This window comes from Diceros bicornis, chromosome 2, assembly GCF_020826845.1.
Source record: "Diceros bicornis minor isolate mBicDic1 chromosome 2, mDicBic1.mat.cur, whole genome shotgun sequence".
Classification (NCBI taxonomy): Eukaryota; Metazoa; Chordata; class Mammalia; order Perissodactyla; family Rhinocerotidae; genus Diceros; species Diceros bicornis.
In genome coordinates this window covers 35,857,730-35,876,665 of record NC_080741.1, presented here as the reverse complement: position 1 = coordinate 35,876,665, position 18,936 = coordinate 35,857,730, and the positions used below count along the sequence as shown (strand labels likewise).

Here is an 18,936-nt window from a genome sequence, read left to right as displayed (position 1 = left end):
ACATGTTTTAAGAGATTTTTAGGACCAACTGATGATCTTTTCAATTTGGCGTTTTGTATTTTATTCCAGACTATTAATGGAAAATTGCTCATTACTTATTTAAACTAATTCTTTATTTTGGGTACTCACGTAGCATTAGAGTAATAATCCACAGGCACTTTGCGTTCTACAACAGATGGGTGTTTGAAGATGTGAAATCATATTTTAAATGTACTTTTCCTCTGAAGCAAACTGTTCTTTTACTAATTAGGATGATTACTCTTAATTTACCTTTTTTTTTTTTTTTTTTTTTGAGTTAAGGAAGTGATAAGGCTCTGTCTGCTTAAGGTGCTCCTGACAAAAACAGCCTTTCAGCCCATGCCAGTATTTGCCTTTGAGACCCCTTAACCCTGCGCCTACACTGGTGCCTGAAGACCACATTTTTCTTAATTTATGAATGATAACGATGACATTTACTGCATGCTTACTATGTGGCGCATGCTTTACCTACCTCTTCTTATTTCATTCTCCACCAACCCAACGAGGTGGGTAATCTTAACATTTTGGAAATGGGAACGCCACTAGGCTTACTTTACTAGGCCCACAGCTTATGAGTGGTAGAGTCTAGATTGGAACTCAGGCCATTGACTTTAGAAACTGTGCCCCTAACCACTCCCCCACAGTGTCTTGTAGGACTAAATCCTCTTGCTACTCTTCTAGACGATGGAATGGTCTGGAAGCCTCTAGATAGTCCAGTAATTCTGCTCTAAGACTCCCAGACTAGACTCTGTCTCTCCGGCTCATTGCTTACTTTCCCAGGCTCGACCTATTCTTTTTTTTTTTTTTTTTTGTGGGGAAGATCAGCTCTGAGCTAACGTCCGTGCTAATCCTCCTCTTTTTGCTGAGGAAGACTGGCTCTGAGCTAACATCTATTGCCACTCCTCCTCCTTTATTTTTTCCCCAAAGCCCCAGTAGATAGTTGTATGTCATAGTTGCACATCCTTCTAGTTGCTGTATGTGGGACGCGGCCTCAGCATGGCCAGAGAAGCAGTGCATCGGTGTGCGCACCCGGGATCCGAACCCAGGCCGCCAGTAGCGGAGCGCGCGCGCTTAACCGCTAAGCCACGGGGCTGGCCCGAGACCTCTTCTTTCTAGTGCCTCCTCTCACTTTCCAATCACACCTTTCCTTCATACCAGTTTTGGCCAATACATTCAAAGAGTGTGTGTGTAGGTCCCTTCCTCGCAACCTTTGGGAAATTTAGAAATCCAATGAAGAGTGTAGAGAAAAACCAAGAGGTTGGTAAATACCATAAAACCTGATTGCATGTCAAATTGCTGGACGGGATCTGAGCATCAGCACTCTGTCTTACCTGCTACCACATTCTCTTCTTTGGCATCACCCCATTTATCAGGCAGGTGCTTGCTGAGTGAGGGGACGCAAGGAGTGATTCTCCTGGGTAAAGGGTGAATCTTATTCCATGCTAGAAACGTTACCCTTGACTCAGAATCTTCCACAGATGGCACACTTGGCATTTCTAGTTGCCCCTATTGAAGTAAATATTTGGAGCAAAAACCTGGCATGTTGATCCTCAAACTCTGATAATATTTTATTTTAAATTAGTAGCAAGGATGAGTGTGTATGACATCTAACCACAATTTTAAAACAAAATCTGTAAATTTTAGACAGGCAGCGTTTTGGGAAGAGCCTGCTTGTTTACGGTGGTTGCAGTCTGCTGCCTTTTCTCCCTTTTTCTGCTGGGCTGATGACCTATGGGATTTACAGAAAGTGAGACTTTTTTTGTTTATATTTCTCCTGAGGGAAGGCACGAATGTGAATTAAATCATGAGAATCCCACAGTTAATGGAAAATTAAAGGTTTTTTGACTCAGATTTACTGCTTGTGAATTCAAATGACAGCCATTAAGTAATGATCGTGGGGTTAGACATCCACAGTGGAATAATTTGGCTTCCAGGAGAATTTCTTGACTTATTGCCATTTCCAGTGGTACTGCTCCAGGCAAGGGCGCCTGTTGCCAGAGCTGTCTTCCTCTCTGTTTTGTGATGGGTTCTCCTTCTACTCAGAATTTAGAAGTATTTTCCCCCCTATAGTCTTACAGTTTAATTGCTGACCGTATAGGTTCTCCGCTAAGTATTTAACTATGTTTTGGGCTTCATTACCACTTTGTTCCTATAAAAAATAAGGAGAAGGTCAGTGACTGCTTACGATTTTGTGCTAAGTGACTTCCTAACATTTTAAAAATCAATAAGGCCTTCATCGATCAAGTTTTAAGTGATGTAAGGAAAGAAGCAAACTTTGGCCACGCAGCTTCGACATATCGGGCATTGGGCTAAGCGTTTTAGGTGCATGATCTAATTTGATCTTCACGATGGCTTTTAAGAGTCAATATTATTATTCCTTTTTTAAAGATTAGGAAATTGATGCTTAATAAGGAAGCTTAAATAACTCACCTGAGGTCACACAGCTGGAACCTGGTGAAGCTGGAGAAATGAAACTTGTCTGTCTGGCTTCAAAGCCTAGTGAAAAATCTGCCTTTTCTTGGGTGGGGATAAGCCTTCCAAACAGTATGTATTTCAGTAGACTTTTAGTGCTTAGGCAAATTTACTGCCATTAAAGGATTAAATAGCTTCTTGCCCCCTCCACACTCCAAGTGAAAAAAATTGAAGCTGAAAGTAGATGATTGTCGTATTACATTGTGATCAAGGTATATGTAATTCTTAGACCACAGATTTCTCCAATTACCTATATATTAGCCTATTTAAAAGCAATACACTACTTCCCAACTGTATCTGTATCCCTATTAATTATGTCCACGTTCACATCCAGAGAACCTTTTTTTTCTTTTGGTGAGGAAGATTAGCCCTCAGCTAACATCTGTGCCCATCTTCCTCTATTTTGTATTTGGTATGCCGCCACACATGGCTTGATAAGTGGTGTGTAGGTCCGTGCCCGGGACTCAAACCTGTGAACCCCAGCCATGGAGGCAGAGGACACAAACTTAACTACAACGCCACCGGGCCAGGCCCAGAGAACCTTTACAAGCTACTGTGGTATTGCAGAGTAACATGAAGTTCTGATTCTACCCTGGTTCCCACTCCACTCCCAACCCCGTGGTGATTTGTAAAACTACCAAACGTTAACATTCAACAGTTTTTAGAGCTGTGACTGTTAGCCGAGGCTAGTCCCGACGGTCTGAGTTGCTTTGTACACTGTTGCCAGGTCTCTTTATCTTCGCGGATCCTACTCAGGCTTCAAGTCCTTCATGCTCAGAACAGCCTTCTGTGATGAGATCAGCTCTCGTTCTCTCTCCTCCTCATTTCCTTGGCATTTTCTGGCTGTATTGCCAAATTAGCACCTTGTTATACACTTCCTTACTCTTCTAGTGTGTGTGTGTGTGTGTGTGTGTGTGTGTGTGTGTGTGTGTGTGTGTGTATGTCTTTCTGTCTCTGTGTCTGTGCATCTTCTATCCTCAGCAATACTGTGGTGAAAGACTGACTCTTACATCTCATCTTTCTCTTGACACCACACAGTAGATATCCTCCTTGGCACATGGTAGGTAGTCAGTAAATACTTGATAATTGAAATACAGAAACTGGCATGAATTCAACATATCATCTAACTGGCTTTTCTCAAGCTGAAGTGAAGTATAGGAACATTTAGAATGTAAATTTTATGTAGAATTTTAAAAATTTTGGATAAGTAATACATTCGCATGGTTCAGAATGAAAGAATATAAAAATCTATATAGCGAAAAATCTCCCTCTATCTGTTTCTACCCTCCTATTCCCTGCTTCTCCACCAATAAGTAGCCACTTTTTTAGTTTTGTGTGTATTCTTCTAGAGTATTTTTGTGTTTTAAATAATTTTAAACAAATAACAAAAATACTTATTTTCCACATTTTGACACAGAACTTTGCATATTACATAAGAGTTCTGCACTTTGAAAAAAGTATCTAGAAGGATACACACAAAACTTTAAAAAGTGGCTACTTAGTTAGAGATTTTTTCCCCAGGCCAACTCAGAGACCTCTCTCATTATTCTCTTGCATCTTGGTGATATTTCATTATGCAGGTGCACCATCATTTATTTAACCTGTCCCATACTGGTGGACATTTGGGTTGTTTCCTGTCCTTTGCCATTAAACATACAAACTGCTGCGGTGACTAATGGGTACTTACACCATTCCACCTGGGTACAGGTGTATTGGAGGATGTGTTCCTGAACAGAGCCTTGCTAGGTCACAGGGAAGTGCATATGTACCTGTGACAAGTGCTGCCAGATTGCCCTCCCTAGGGGTTTTGCCACCTTATACTCCCACAAACTCATTTCTCTATGGTCCTGTCAACAGATTGTGTACTCCAACTTTTGGATGTTTGCCAGTCCGATGGGTGAAAGATGGTATCTGAATGTGATTTGAATTTACATTTCTCTTGAGTACAGTTGAACATGTTTTTGTATTGGTTTAAGGGCCATTTATATTTCTTTTTTGTGAACTGTCTGTTCGTATCTTGCCCTATTTTAATAATGGATTGCTATTCTTCTTATCAGTTCCTAGGAAATATATTCCTACTTATAAATTAGAATAATGAGCTTTTTGTCCATGAAACAAGTTGAAATTATTTTTCCTGGTTTATTGTTTGGCTTTGGTGGTGGTGGTGGTGCGTTTTTAAAATTTGTTAGTTTCCCATGCAGAAGTGTTCAATTTTTAGGTAATCAAATTTATCAAGCTTTTCTTTTATGACTTTTGGATTTCAAGGTGTTAGGCCTTCCCTACCCTAAAGGTACATATTTTCTTCTAGTGCTTTTTTTTGCTTTAAGTCTTTGATCCGTTTGGGGTCTATGATCTGAGAAATGAATCCAGCTTTGTTTTTCAGATGGCTGCCCAGTTGTCCCAAAACCAATTATTGAAAAATTCATCTCCTCTAAGTTGAGATGCCGTCTTTATCATATACAGACTTGTTACTTGGATTATATGCTACTAGAGGACGAAATATAAGCACTGCACTATCAAGTGAGGATTATGGTGGATAACTTAGTAATTTCATTCATGCAGCAGACATTTGTTAAGTACTTAAGTAGCTGGACAGTGAATATAGTCTTGATACAGTGGAGTAAGAGCAGCAGAGAGGCTGAGACAGACAGGGAGATGCTTCACACAGCAGAGAACACTGTGCTGAGTCTTGAAGGTTCAGCTGATGTTTGGGAGCCAGGAGGGGAAGGACATTCTAGGAAGAGGAGCTAATAAGTGCAGAGACACAGATCCGTGAGTCCGGTGTTTGGTGGGACACTGAGTAGCTCTTCATGGCCGTAGTATAGGGCAGGAGACCCAATTGGAGATGAGACCAGAAGGATGGTTAATGGAGGTTGTCTCTCTTAAGTGAGTGAGTGTGGGATTTGGGGAGGTAGTGTTGCTATACCTCCCCCATGCTTTCATCTGTGTAAACAGATGAAGGGGAAAGGTTAAGAGGTCCAGAATAAATAGAAGCCAACACTTAGTTTTGTTCTGCAGGTCGGTTGTTGAGTTTTGACACCTGTTGCTTATTCTAGACTACTCCAAGTTCCCGAAGCCGAAGTCTCACTTTGCTCCCCCATGGAACGCCCAATTCTGCGTCTCCCTGTAGCCAGAGACACCTCGGTGCTGGGGCCCCCGGTGTTGTCACAATCACGCATCACAAGTCGCCTGCAGCCGCCCGAAGAGTCAAGAGTCAGTATTCCGGCCAGCTTCGCGAAGTCAGAGAGGTAGGCTCTGCTCTCCTGCTAGGTTAAGTGGTCCAGGGGGGTTGAGGGCTGTGAGTTTTGCTCTGCCAACGTCTCTTCCTTTGTACCATCCTAGTTACAAAGAGAGAGGATCAGCAGCAAACCTCCCAGCCACACAGCCATCATAATCGCTCCGGGTTTAAAAAAAATTATCATCTCTGTTTGTTAGAGTAAGTGAGTTGTTAGGAGACCTCTGTTAGAGCTCAGAAAACAGAGAAAACAAGACCATAGAAACATGGTTGTAAACGAAGTACAATCAGTTAAAGTCTCCATGCTCACAGCAAAGCATAGACAGTACAAAATCATGGGTCACCAGGAAATAATTGAGGGTTTTTTGAAACTCGGGAGGGTTAGATGTAAAGGTGATTTCCCCTCTTTTCTGCCTCGCTTCACTTTATGACGTACTTACCTCCTCCTCACCATCACAGACACATTCCAAGGGAGTGTGGGGTAGTGAAAAGAACACTCTCCTTGGAGTCAGAAGACTCTGTTGTTTGAGAGCAAGTCTTGTAAAGCTTTGAACCTGAGCTTCTGCATTTGTACACTGGAAATAACACAGGCCCTGCCCACCTCTCGAGGGAGACTGGAGGATCACTTGTGATAATGCACGTGAAAGCCCTTCAACTATGAGTGCCTTCTGAACACATGTGGGCTTATGTTTTTTGTTTTTTTTTTTTTTTTTTTGTGAGGAAGATCAGCCCTGAGGTAACATCCATGCCAATCCTCCACTTTTTGCTAAGGAAGACTGGCTCTGAGCTAACATCTATTGCCAGTCCTCCTCCTTTATTTCCACAAAGCCCCAGTAGATAGTTGTACGTCATAGTTGCACATCCTTCTAGTTGCTGTATGTGGGACGCGGCCTCAGCATGGCCGGAGAAGCGGTGCGTCGGTGCGCGCCCGGGATCCGAACCCCGGGCTGCCAGTAGCGGAGCGCGCGCACTTAACTGCTAAGCCACGGGGCCGGCCCTGGGCTTATGTTTTGTTTTTACTTTTGATACACTGGGAAGTCATCAGTTTGGGAATCACAAATCCTTAGTATTCATATCACCCTTTGCAACTATTATCGAGAACAGACTGTATAAAATAAATGACGTTGGTCTTGGTTGCCCAACTTCTGTTGAGTGCTGAGGCTTTTTGCCCTGCAGCTGACTTGTGTCCAGACCAGCTTGTCCTCTTAGAGAAGGAGCAGAGCCCTTCCTCTGTGTCAAGCAGGAGAATGAGACTCCTAGAATAGAGTCTTGCTGCTGCTTGAGTCAGCATGCATCTCATTTTATTTTGTAAATGTCACCAGCCAAGTAGTGCTGTGTTGGCTGACTGTCTTGATTAATTCTGGCCCAGGACAGAAAATATGAAATCTGAATCAAATCTGTAGATGCATATGAAAGACATTTTTTTTCTTGGTAGATTTACACATGCACATAGTCTGTATTGCCTAGTAAAAGATACAGTCAGATACTCCCTTTGACATAGTCACTCTGATGTAAAAATAAAAGAGTGTTTGGCTCTGAGCTACATTGGATGGTATGAGGAGTGGTTGTGCACATATATATATATTGCTTTTCATTTTTCATAGCACTTTTTCAAAAAACTGTATTATGGAAGAACTTTCAATGTACACAAAATAGAATAGAATTACTCAATTGGTAATAGAATTACCCAGTTAAGTTGGGTGCTCATCACCCAACTTAATTCCAACTTTCTTTTATTCTTGATTCATCTGTTTTCCCCCACCCCTTTTTTTTGCTAGAGTATTTTAACGAAATCTTAAATATTTTATCATTGCCAGTAAATGCTTCAATATTTATCTAACAGATAAGGACTTAAAAAAAAAAAACTTTACCACAATACCATCATGTCACTTCTGTGTAAACCTCAATGCAGCTATTTTTTGCATGTACTTTAGAGACTATAACCTTAAAGAAAAAAAGGCAAGTTGAAAGTTCATGGTATTTTGAGAATTCTTTTAATTCTATCATAATGAATCTCTGATAGACTTACTGTTATAAGTGATGATAGGAGGCCTGGTACATATGGAAAAAAAAAAAGGGAGGTGCTTGTGTGAACAGTGGCCTAAATAAAAGTTGAGGTACTTTAGCTTGATTTTTAGTAGCATTTAATTCAGTATAATGCCCAAATCTTTTCTACCTCCATTTTTAAAAAGTAAAGTTTTTTAAAAAAAGTATGTTCTTTGGATATGTGTGTATAAAAATGTTTAATTGTATAAAGTATACAATGCAAGTATATATTGCAAAAGAAGTCTAAAGAAGAAAATCAGAATTACCCATAATTCTCTCTTCCTTTGGATAACCACTGTTGACCTTTCTTTTTTTTTTCTTTTTTTTTTTTTTTTGTGAGGAGGACCAGCCCTGAGCTAACATCCAATGCCAATCCTCCTCTTTTTTGCTGAGGAAGACTGGCCCTGGGCTAACATCCGTACCCATCTTCCTCTACTTTATATGGGACGCCGCCACAGCGTGGCTTGATAAGCGGTGCGTTGGTGTGTGCCTGGGATCCGAACCGGCGAACCCTGGGCTGCCGCAGCGGAGCGTGAACACTTAACCGCTTGTACCACCGGGCCGGCCCCCACTGTTGACCTTTCAGTGAAATTTATTTCTGGGTTGCTTTTTTCCTATGTAAGTTACAAATATAGATATGTAAGAATTATATAGTATGATCTAAACTTTGTAAGTGATTACATATGTGCTGCTTTTTTCTTAATCGTAGTGTTTTCTCTCCGTTTTCCATCCATGGGGGGAAATGATTGAAATTTCCCATGGTGTTTCATTATATGAAAAATAATTAGGTAAAATGTCTCCATAGCTATTTTGGTTTTTGCACTCCTGGGCAATAGTATTCTCTTCAGGTGATTGCTTTTGTCTATCGATGACCTTTCTTGCTGAAAGTTAGTTTTAAGTGAGCTTGTTGAGATATATGGACAAACATTGGCGGTCGGGAGAATTGTAGGATGCTGGCCACTTCTGAAGGAAGAGTCCAAAGTTGTGATTCTCACATATCACATCCAGCTTCACTCCTGGTGGGAGAAAGGTAGCTGTTTTGTGACATTTGTCATTTTATGATGTGGACAGTTCCACCTTGGAAACTATCTCAGCAAATTTCATTCATACCAGAAAGTTCTGCAGTTTTAAAAGTATAGTAATCTCCGAGTATAAAGGCCTTTACTTTTAGATTCCACTGTACTTATCTATAAAATTACTAGAAGAAAACGGAATAGCATTTTTAAGCCAGCTGTACAAGGAAGATAAACTTAGGACCACTGAAACCCTGGAGAAAATCATCATACACAAGACAGATGAGCCTGAATATCTGAAGAAGAAAAGAGAAATGGCCTGGCCAAAGGCAATAGAATAAATATTAAATGGAATGCCATAGCATAGTGAAAATAATGGGACAGTTTAAAAGATTAAACTGTCTTATCATCCAAAATATAAAGAATTGAGACCGCAAAGGTCAGTACAGAAAGTCCTCCCTGGAAGTGGTTAGGAGAGGTGAAGATAAGGAATTTGAGACACAATATCGCTGTGAGAAGCAGGCATATCCTCACTAGCAATTCAAGAAGCAAAAATTAAGACTACTTTGTCCATCAAATTATCAGAAATAATTATAGTCAGTTATTGGCTGGGGTGTTAATAAATGTTGGCGGGGTTGCACATTGTCTTTTTGCTACAGTCTGGTGATAAATACTAAGAACTAAACACAGAACAAAGCTGGGCGTCACTGTTGCCTCATAAATTCCTCATTGGGAACTGTATCCTAAGGAAATAATCCATGGAATTGGGGATAGGAGGAAGAAAGTTCATTTGGGTAAAGCTATTCATACTAATAAATAGAGAGCCAACACAAAATTTCAAGAGAATGACTAAATAAACGATAATACAGTTAACATAATTAATACCATCATATTATTACTACATGGACATGTGTATGTGAAATAATAAAATCAGGATACAGAATAATATGCACCCATTGGACCCTATGTCCATCTTAATAAAGTCCAGAAATTGTTTAAAACAGTGGTTCCAGAATTTTGGGTTTTACTTGCAAACTAAAATTTAGAATCTTGGAAGCAAAAATATAAAGTATTGCAAATTTTTAATTTTGTCCACTAAGGACATTTTTAGAGCACAGTGACAATCTTTGGTTATCACCATCTCATAAAAGCACATTTTAATGCCCCCCCCCAAGCAACATAATCTCAGAATAAAGGGCCTTTCATTGCATTGAATAAACTTAGTTTTATGAAAAACTTACTCTAGTTTCCTTGTTTTTAATATTTTATCTTGGATTGGAAGAGGGTTTGTCATGGATTGATCCTTGCCTATGAACCTGTGTTTTTAAACCACTGATTACCACTGATCTTTAACTTCAGAAATGACATTCAATCCAACCCATCTTCTCCATTGCCAGTCTTGCTTCTTTCTGGTTCATGCCTGACTCTATCTCTAGGAAGCCACCTTCCTAAATGAAAGCGTTTTATCCTTGCACCCTTACTCCCATTGTCCGTAGAATAAAGGTTGAATCTCCAGCATGGCAAACGAGGCCTTCCATAGTCTGTCTGTCTGTACCTCCTTCTCCTTGCTTCCCTCCTCCTTCTTGTCCCCCCCATACACTTGCATTGCCTCCCTCTGTTGGGAGGTACGTTGCCCAGTAGAACTTGCTACCATGATGGAAATGTCCTATAACTTTGCTCTCCACTAAGGTAGCCACTACTTACATGAAGCTAATGAGCTCTTGAAATGAGCTAGTCTGAATTGAGATGTATTATAAATGTAAAATGCACACTAGATTTCAAAGACTTAGTATGAAAAAAGATAAAGTGTTTCATTATCAATGTTTTTTAATACTCATTGCAAGGGAAAATATCTTCTAAATGTTGGGTTAAATTATTAAAATTAGCGTCACTTTTTTTTTTTTACCTTTTTAAATGTGCTTGCTAAAAAATTTAAAATTATGCCTGTGCCTACCATTTGTGGCTTGCATTATATTTCTCTTGTGAGCTTGCTTACTTAGTCACTCCTCTATCCATTCTACAGGTATTGAGCACCTACTATGTGCTAGACACTGGATTTTTATGCTGAAAGTCATGTCTCATTCATCTTTGCATCTTCCAGCCCTAGCACTATTGCTGGACATGTTAGTTGAACATGTTTATTTAAGGACCCATTTTCTAGCAGTTAGAGCACTTTAGAAATGGAATGTGGAGGCATTCAGGGGTTGCTTAGATGACTATATGGGGTGGATGTGAGTGAGGGGAAACCTGGCAATTGGTGGAGGGTTGAGTCAGGTACTCATGGTCTCCTCTGATTCTGATAGCATTGGGTGGGTGGACACCAAAATGACTGTGTGAGTGGGGGACAGGGAAGCAATGATAGCGTGAGTGCCACCGAAGTTGTTTTATAAGTAGAATCTAATATATTTTAAAAAATCAACTTTTGAAGCATGTGCAGATTGAAACGTATGGTATTCACTTGTAGTTTAACTTTATACTCTTAGTTACATTATAGCAGGTTTTAATGTGGCTCACATTCATTTAAATGGACACAAGTTCAATTGGTACAAGTGCAGTATGATTTTTATAAAATTCTTGTTTCCTACATGCTTTCTGAAAAAATACAACCCTTAATACATGTTCGTATTAATGTATGTGTGTGTGTACACACCTGCATACACACATGAGCTGAAGAATATAAAGTAGGAAAGTCAAGATGTTTCTTCTTTTTCTAATTCCTCATTATTGTTTCTCCTGAGACTCCTGAGATGTTCTATGTATCTGCAAGCATGAGATCACATGTATGTTTGTTATGTGCACGAATTTGTGCACATGTGTGGGACTATTTGTAGTCTACAACTGGTTTTATTTTAACTATTTTCTTCCTTGGATTAGAGTTAAGAAAATTCTCTAAAGAGAGTACCTACTAAAAGTTTTCTCTAAATCCAAAAATGATGATAGGCATGGGCATAACAAATATTTGAGAAACAGAATCAGCTTTGGCGAGCCCAGATTGTTGTGGCTTTGACTGAATAATTTTTTAAATTGTGACATTTGAGACTTAAAAAAAAAATACGCTTAATTCAGTAGAGAGACTTTCTCTGGACTCTGTAGCTTGATGAGGGGAAAGTCATGCTGTTGAATTGTAATGGGTGTGTGTGTGGCATAAATTTAGATTTAATTAAGCTTTCAATTATAATTTATTGACAAATAGGAATTATCCTTCTCTTAAACTTTGTTAAACAGTTTGCTTCCAGGCACATACCCTTTTGAAGAGAGAGCTGTTTGCTGCAATGGTTCATACTGGATAGATAAACTGTATCAAGACTGTATAATTTAATATGGTTTTAAATAAACCTGTCACAGTATAATTTGTGGAGGAGATGTATGTTTATGTGGTCTGTGTGAATTTATATGTTTCTTCATATAAACTGCTGTGTCATATTTACTTAATACACATACAAGAAAAGACCCTTTAATGGAGTTGCCATCTTTGTAGATGATACTGACTCAGTATTCTTTCTCTTCAGGATGATTTGGTTTGATCCTGGTGAACATGGATGTAGCGAATGCCTGGTTAGAAACCTTGATTCACATACAGCCTTTGCTATGGAAGCAGTAACCGTAAATATCACCCTAATGAATTCTATTAGCCGATCAGTTTTAAGGTAGCGGTCAGTACTGGCAGTGTTGAATGCAAGCTGTCCCGTCACCAGGGAAACCGCATTTATCCTCTGTGTGAACAGGATGAATATTTTTAAAAATGTCCTCAATTAATTCTCCTGTGCACTTTTTGGATAAACGATGACAAGTAACCCTGGCATATATTTTTGGTAGCAATTTGCTATCTTGCAAAATAAGTCAGCTCCAGATTTGGAGTTTTCAAAAATCGCAATGTAAAGTTAGTTAATAGGAGTGATTTGCAAATGTTTTTAAAGCAGTAAAGTGTCGTTTTTGAATAAAAATTTTACAAATCTTTACTATATAAAATCAGGTTAAAAGTGGTGTTTTATTAGTGCAGATTTACTTTAGAGGGTAAAATGGGCATTTATTGATTATGAAGCATGTTGACTTGGAATAGTGAGGATTTGACCACTGGTGCAATCCCTTATCAGCTCTGTATCTGTGCAAGTTGAAACAAACTTTTGTGTGGTCTGTGGAGCACCGTGGAGATCCTTTGAGAACACAGTTTGAGAGTCAGTCACTGGATTTTGGCCTTAATAACATTTCAGGTGAACAAGAACAAAAACAAAAGAATGAGAGAATGTTCACCGTCAACCCTCAACTCATCGTCTCCCCAACTGCTGCCCCGGGAGAGGGATGCTCTGGTGTCTCAACCTGCTTAGGGCCTGGCTAGGTGGGATGTGGAAGGTGGGGGAGGCTGAGGGCAGAGTGACCCACAAAAGAAGTAACTGCCTGGTGTCCCAGAAAACTAGCAGTGTTCATAATTTTCTGTTCCTTACCATGGATATTTTTCACTTTGTTTAAAGGTAGGTTCTAGCCTAGCTGGTTGTAATGCAAATTCCCTCTTTTCCCACTTTTCTCTCAACTTCTCAGCTTTCCTTCCTTACCCTCAGTTGATTCTCTTGCCAGGCTCTTTTCTTTCATTATCTTGTTACATTTGGAAAGTATGTGTTTATTTACTTGTTTTGTGTCTGACCTCTCTTGTCCCTCCATCAGGAGCACCTAGAGGTGTTTTTTTTTTTTTAATTCTTTATTCCTCAGCCCTTAGCACAGCACCTAGCACATAGTAGGTGCTCTATAAAAATTTGAGTAAATGAATGATTTTCCATGAAGGGGATCATAGCCGTTGGGAAACATGCCTCTGCAGGTTTGGTTAAAAGCTTTTGCTGAGAAAGTAGTTTCTTGCCCTGTAGCATATTTTTGGGAGAGTTATAGTCCCAAAGAGAAGCAATGGGGAGCTTGGTCCCAACCGTATTATGTCTGTCCAGTGCCTCCCTCCACTGTGCCCCAGACACACTTAGGTAGTTGTTCCCTTATTTCCTGGTGTACTTTAATATCAACCTACACTTTTAGCAAAAATGTCTTTGTTATAATTTTTTTAAATCTCCCCGCTAGTGTATAAACTCCCTCCCCAAAGGCATAGATTCATTAATAATAATAGCGACTGTTATATGAACAGTAGTAGTTCATGCTTGTTGGGATCTTACCATGTCCAGGTACTGTGCTCAGCTTTCCTTGTGTTATCCTCAGGTCTCCCCTGTGAGGTTAGACTATTGTTGTCTCTATTTTACAGATGGGAAACTGAGGCATAAAGAGGTTAAGGCAAAGAGAAGTGTACCAGTCAGGGTTCAACCAAAGAAACAGAACCAGTAAGAGATGTATATTAAGAGATTTATTGCAAGAAAGTGGCCTATGTGCAGTTCCTTGGGGCTTGTCAAGGCAGGTCTGAAGTCCATAGGGCAGGCAGGAACTCTCAGGCACAGGCTGACATGGCCATCTACAGGCAAAATTTCTTCTTCAGAGAAACTTCAACTCTGCTCTTAAGGCCTTTCAATTGAATCAGGCCCACCCAGATTATTTAGGTAATCTCTGTTACTTCAAGTCACAAGGGGTTACACAGGTATTAAGTGGTTGATTCTGGCCCAGGTGTCAGTTCCTATAGTTGGAGTTGGGCAAAATACTGGAGTCCTGATGAATCAGTGAGTCTGTATAGGACATGCAAGGATTCATGCCTGAGGGTACCTGCCCGGTAATGCTTGCAGTGTCTGCGTGGTCTCCAAGCACCTCCCACCCTAGTCACCAGTGGTTAAAAAAAAAAAACAGTGTTTAAGTGGTTAATGATGACCGGCTTATTGAGTTTTGTACCAGGTGACTCCACCGTCCTGACCAAAGCTGATCAGACGAGTTGTTGCTGCCTTGTCCTCTAGCCTGGTCATTGGACTTCGAGGTAGTCTTAAGTGGAAACTCGAGAACAAGAGTAACTGCCCCTTTAGAGTGTGAATAGGAAGCACACAGAGGCCAAGAGGTGGAGATGTAGTTAGTGGAGAAACTAATTGCTGCCAACAGAGTATAAGCAGCTGAGTCACAAACTAGTGGACTCCTAGAGGTTACCATGAAAGTTGCTATGGCATTTTGTTAGTAAAGATTCTCCATAGAATCAGAACTAATAGGGAGTATGTGTGTGTGTGTGTGTGTGTGTGTGTGTGTGTATATATATATATAGAGAGAGAGAGGGGAGAAGGTTGGTTGGTTGGTTTATTTTAAGGAATTGGGTTATGTGATGATGGAGGCTGACAAGTCCAAAGTCTGTGGGATTGGCTGGCAGGCTGGAGACCAAGGAAAGAGCCAGTGTTGCAGTTCAAGTCTGAAGGCCATCTACTAGCAGAATTTCCTCTTGTTCAGGGGAGGTCAGTCTTTTGTTCTTTTCAGGCTATTAGCTGATTGGATGAGACCCACTCACATTTTGGAGGGCAGTTTGCTTTGCTCAAAACCCACCAATATAAATGTTAATGTCATCCAAAGACACCCTCACAGAAACATCCAGAGTAATGTTTGTCCAAATATCTGGGCACCATGGCCCAGCCAAGTTGTCACATAAAATTAACCATCACGAGCATCCTAGACTGTCTTATTACCCTTTATAGTCTTACTATACGTGTCTGTTCACTGCGGCTGTTTCCAGAAAGCTAACAGAGCTTGCCTATTTCTTTCTTTTTTTTTTTTATTTTTAATTTTTTATTTATTTATTTTTTTCCCCCAAAGCCCCAGTAGATAGTTGTATGTCATAGTTGCACAGCCTTCTAGTTGCTGCATGTGGGATACGGCCTCAGCATGGCCGGAGAAGCGGTGCGTCGGTGCGCGCCCGGGATCCGAACCCGGGCCGTCAGCAGCGGAGCGCGCGCACTTAACTGCTAAGCCATGGGGCCGGCCCAGAGCTTGCCTATTTCCAGTCAAGCCATGCTTGGTTACTGCATTCACCGTGGGTCCAGCGCTGTCTCTCATGTGAGGGGATGGAATGATATGCAGCCCCGTCTCTTGTCCAGGGACTTGATTATCTAGGAGTTTGGTTAAACTAACATGAAAATTATTCGGTGCTACAATAGTTAATGGCAATAGGAATTCACTGGAAGGTGACGCTAGTGGGGGCTGGCTGTCCCTTCGTGGAGATTTGCTCCCTCTAGGCTCCGTAAGTCACCAGGACCCCAGGAAAAGTCACTTCTGGATTTAGCATCCAGGGTAGACTGAATTTATGCCTTATAAATTTTTCTTCCTTATGACTAGAATATTGCTGAGCAAAATTATATATATTTTGGGGGAACCTCTGTCTGTCTCTGGCTCACAGAAAATTCGTGGTTCAGACACCCTTGAAGCTTTGCACTCAGAAGGAAGCTAAGTGGCAGATTATTTTATGTCATAGTTAGTTCTGTGACATAAAAGACTTCTGCTGGTTTTTACCTCATGTGGCAGTTTAATACAAGGAGCCTTCCTGTAAGAGCTCTAAGGCTTTGAGATAATAACATATTTTGGATATTGAATGAGTAGACAAGGAGAGAAGTCAGCCAAGTTCATCCTTTGGCACTCAAGCCACCCTTGGAACTTGTGTTTTATGATTTAAACTTGGTGATTTCTGCAGAGGACATTGTTTTTTTCCTAGTGGCTTGTAGTAGTATTTCATGGTAAGGTAGAGATTCTTCCTCATTTTAAACCCAGTCATCTTGTTCTGTTTTCAGCAGAAGCGAGGCACTGTGGTTATTTTCCCCTCTCCTATCCCTATTAGGTGCTTGGCTATTATAAAGTTACAGGTTAATTTTTAACTAACCACCTTCCTTAGCCACCTCTTTGCCAAGACCATAATCATTTTTTTGTTGCTTTGATCTGAATATTTCTAGTTCATTTTGGGGGGTGAGGGAGTGATGAAATGTTCTATATCTTGGTTGTGATGGTAATTACACAGCTATATAAATTTGTCAAAATTCACTGAAATGTACTTAAAGTGGTTTTTTTTTATTGTAGATAAATTATACCTCAATAAAGTTGATTTAAAAATTAGTTTCATGTTAACAAATCTAAAACATATTACTGAAATCAGATTTACTTCAATCTTTGACATCATGGTTCACTGTCTTCTCCTAGATAGCCTAGGTTCCCTACACTTGTTTTCCAGAATATAGAGTTGACCTATTTTGCAACCTCACAATTGAACTTTTTGTATGTTATCTTCTTCAAACTCGTTAATGCAATTCCACCAGCCGTTGAGGGGCCTAGGACTCTATGTGCTGTTATTTGAACCTCTGCTGTTACTTTTTCAATTGAAGTATAGTTAACATACAACATTATATTAGTTTCAGTTGTATGACATAATTTAATATTTGTATATATTGTGAGATGATCACCACATAAATCTAGTTAACATCTATCACCATACATAGTTGCAGATTTTTTTTCTTGTGATGAGATCTTTTCAGATCTATTCTCTTAGCAACTTTTAAATATGCGATACAGTATTATTAACTATAGTCACCATGCTGTACAGTATATCCCCATGACTTATTTTGTCACGGATGTTTGTACCTTTTGACTCCTGTCACCCATTTCACCTACTCCCCCACCCTTGCCTCTTCTGGCAACCATCTGTTCTCTGTATCTATGAGCTTGTTTTTTTTTTTTTAGATTCCACATTTAAGTGAGATCATATGGTATTTGTCTTTCTCTTACTTGTTTCACTTAGCATAATGCCCTCAAGGTCCATCCCTGTTGTCATAAATAGCAAGATTTCATTCTTGTTTATAGATGAATAATATTCCAGTGTGTGTGTATATATTTATATATATATATTTATTCATATATATATATACTGCATTTTTCCGCCAGCTTTATTGAGATGTAATTGACATATAACACTGGGTAAGTTTAAGATGTACAGCGTGATGGTTTGATACACGTGTATTGGAAAATAGTTACCATCTTAGCATTAGCTAACACCTCCATCATGTTGCATAATTATCATTTCTTTTTCATGATGAGAACATTTGAGATCACTCTTTTAGCAACTCTCAAGTATATAATATAGTATTGTTAATTATATTCACAAGGCTGTATATTAGATCCCCAGAACTTACTCATCTTCTAACTGGAAGTTTGTATCCTTTGACTGACATCTCCCCATTTTCCCTACCCCTCAACGCCTGGTTACTACCATTCTTCTCTCTGTTTCTATGAGTTCAACTATTTTAGATTCCACATTTAAGTGATACCTTACAGTATTTGTCTTTCTCTGTCTGAACTTTTTCACTTAGCATAGTGCCCTCAAGCTCTATCCATGTTGTTGCAAATGGTAGGATTTCCTTCTTTCTCATGGCTAAATAGTAATTCCCTTGTATATACCACATCTTCTTTATCCATTCTTCCGTTGATGGACACTTAGGTTGTTTCCATGTCTTGGCTATTGTGAATAATGCTAGAATGAACATAGGAGTGCAGATATCTTTTCGATATCCTCTTTTCATTTCCTTTGGATGTATACTCAGAAGTGGAATTGCTGGATCCTATGGTAGTTCTATTTTTATTTTTTGAAGAACCTCTATACTGTTTTCCATAGTGGCTGCACCAATTTTACATTCCCACCAACAGTGCACAAGGGTTCCCTTTTCCCCACGTCCTCACCAACACTTGTTATTTCTTGTCTTTTTGATAATAGCAATTCTAATAGATGTGAGGTGATATCTCATTGTGGTTTTGATTTGCATTTCCCTGATGATTAGTGATGTTGAACACCTTTTAATGTACCTGTTGGCCATCTGTATATCTTCTTTTGAAAAATTTCTATTCAGATCCTCTGCCTATTTTTTATCCAGACTGTTTTTTTGCTATGGAATTATGAGTTCTTTATTTTTGGAGTATTAATCCTTTATCAGATAATTCTTTGCTCATATTTTCTCCTATTCAGTAGATTGTCTTTTCATTTTGTTGGTTTCCTTTGCTGTGCAGAAGCTTTTTAGTTTGTTGTAGTCCCACTTAGTAATTTTTGCTTTTGTTGCCTTTGCTTTTGGAGTCAAATCCAAAAAATCATCACTGAGACCAATGTCAAGGAGCTTATCCCCTGTGTTTTCTTATAGGAGTTTTATGGTTTCAGGTCTTACATTCAAGTCTTTAATCTATTTTAAGTTAATTTTTGTGTATGGTTTAAGATGGTCCAGTTTCATTCTTTTG

General features: G+C 39.6%; 1 protein-coding gene across 3 annotated transcripts in view; it reads left to right on the top strand.

Moving 5' to 3' along the window:
- Positions 1-18,936, top strand: part of OSBPL10 (oxysterol binding protein like 10) — a 290,512-nt gene that overhangs the window by 135,181 nt on the left and 136,395 nt on the right. For 2 of the 3 annotated variants that reach the window (XM_058554346.1, XM_058554355.1), the window contains exon 4: positions 5,547-5,738. The exons of the other annotated variant lie outside the window; for it this stretch is intronic. In XM_058554346.1, coding sequence (XP_058410329.1) covers positions 5,547-5,738 — 192 coding nt within the window. The remainder of the gene's footprint in view (positions 1-5,546; positions 5,739-18,936) is intronic. 3 annotated transcript variants of the gene reach the window in all.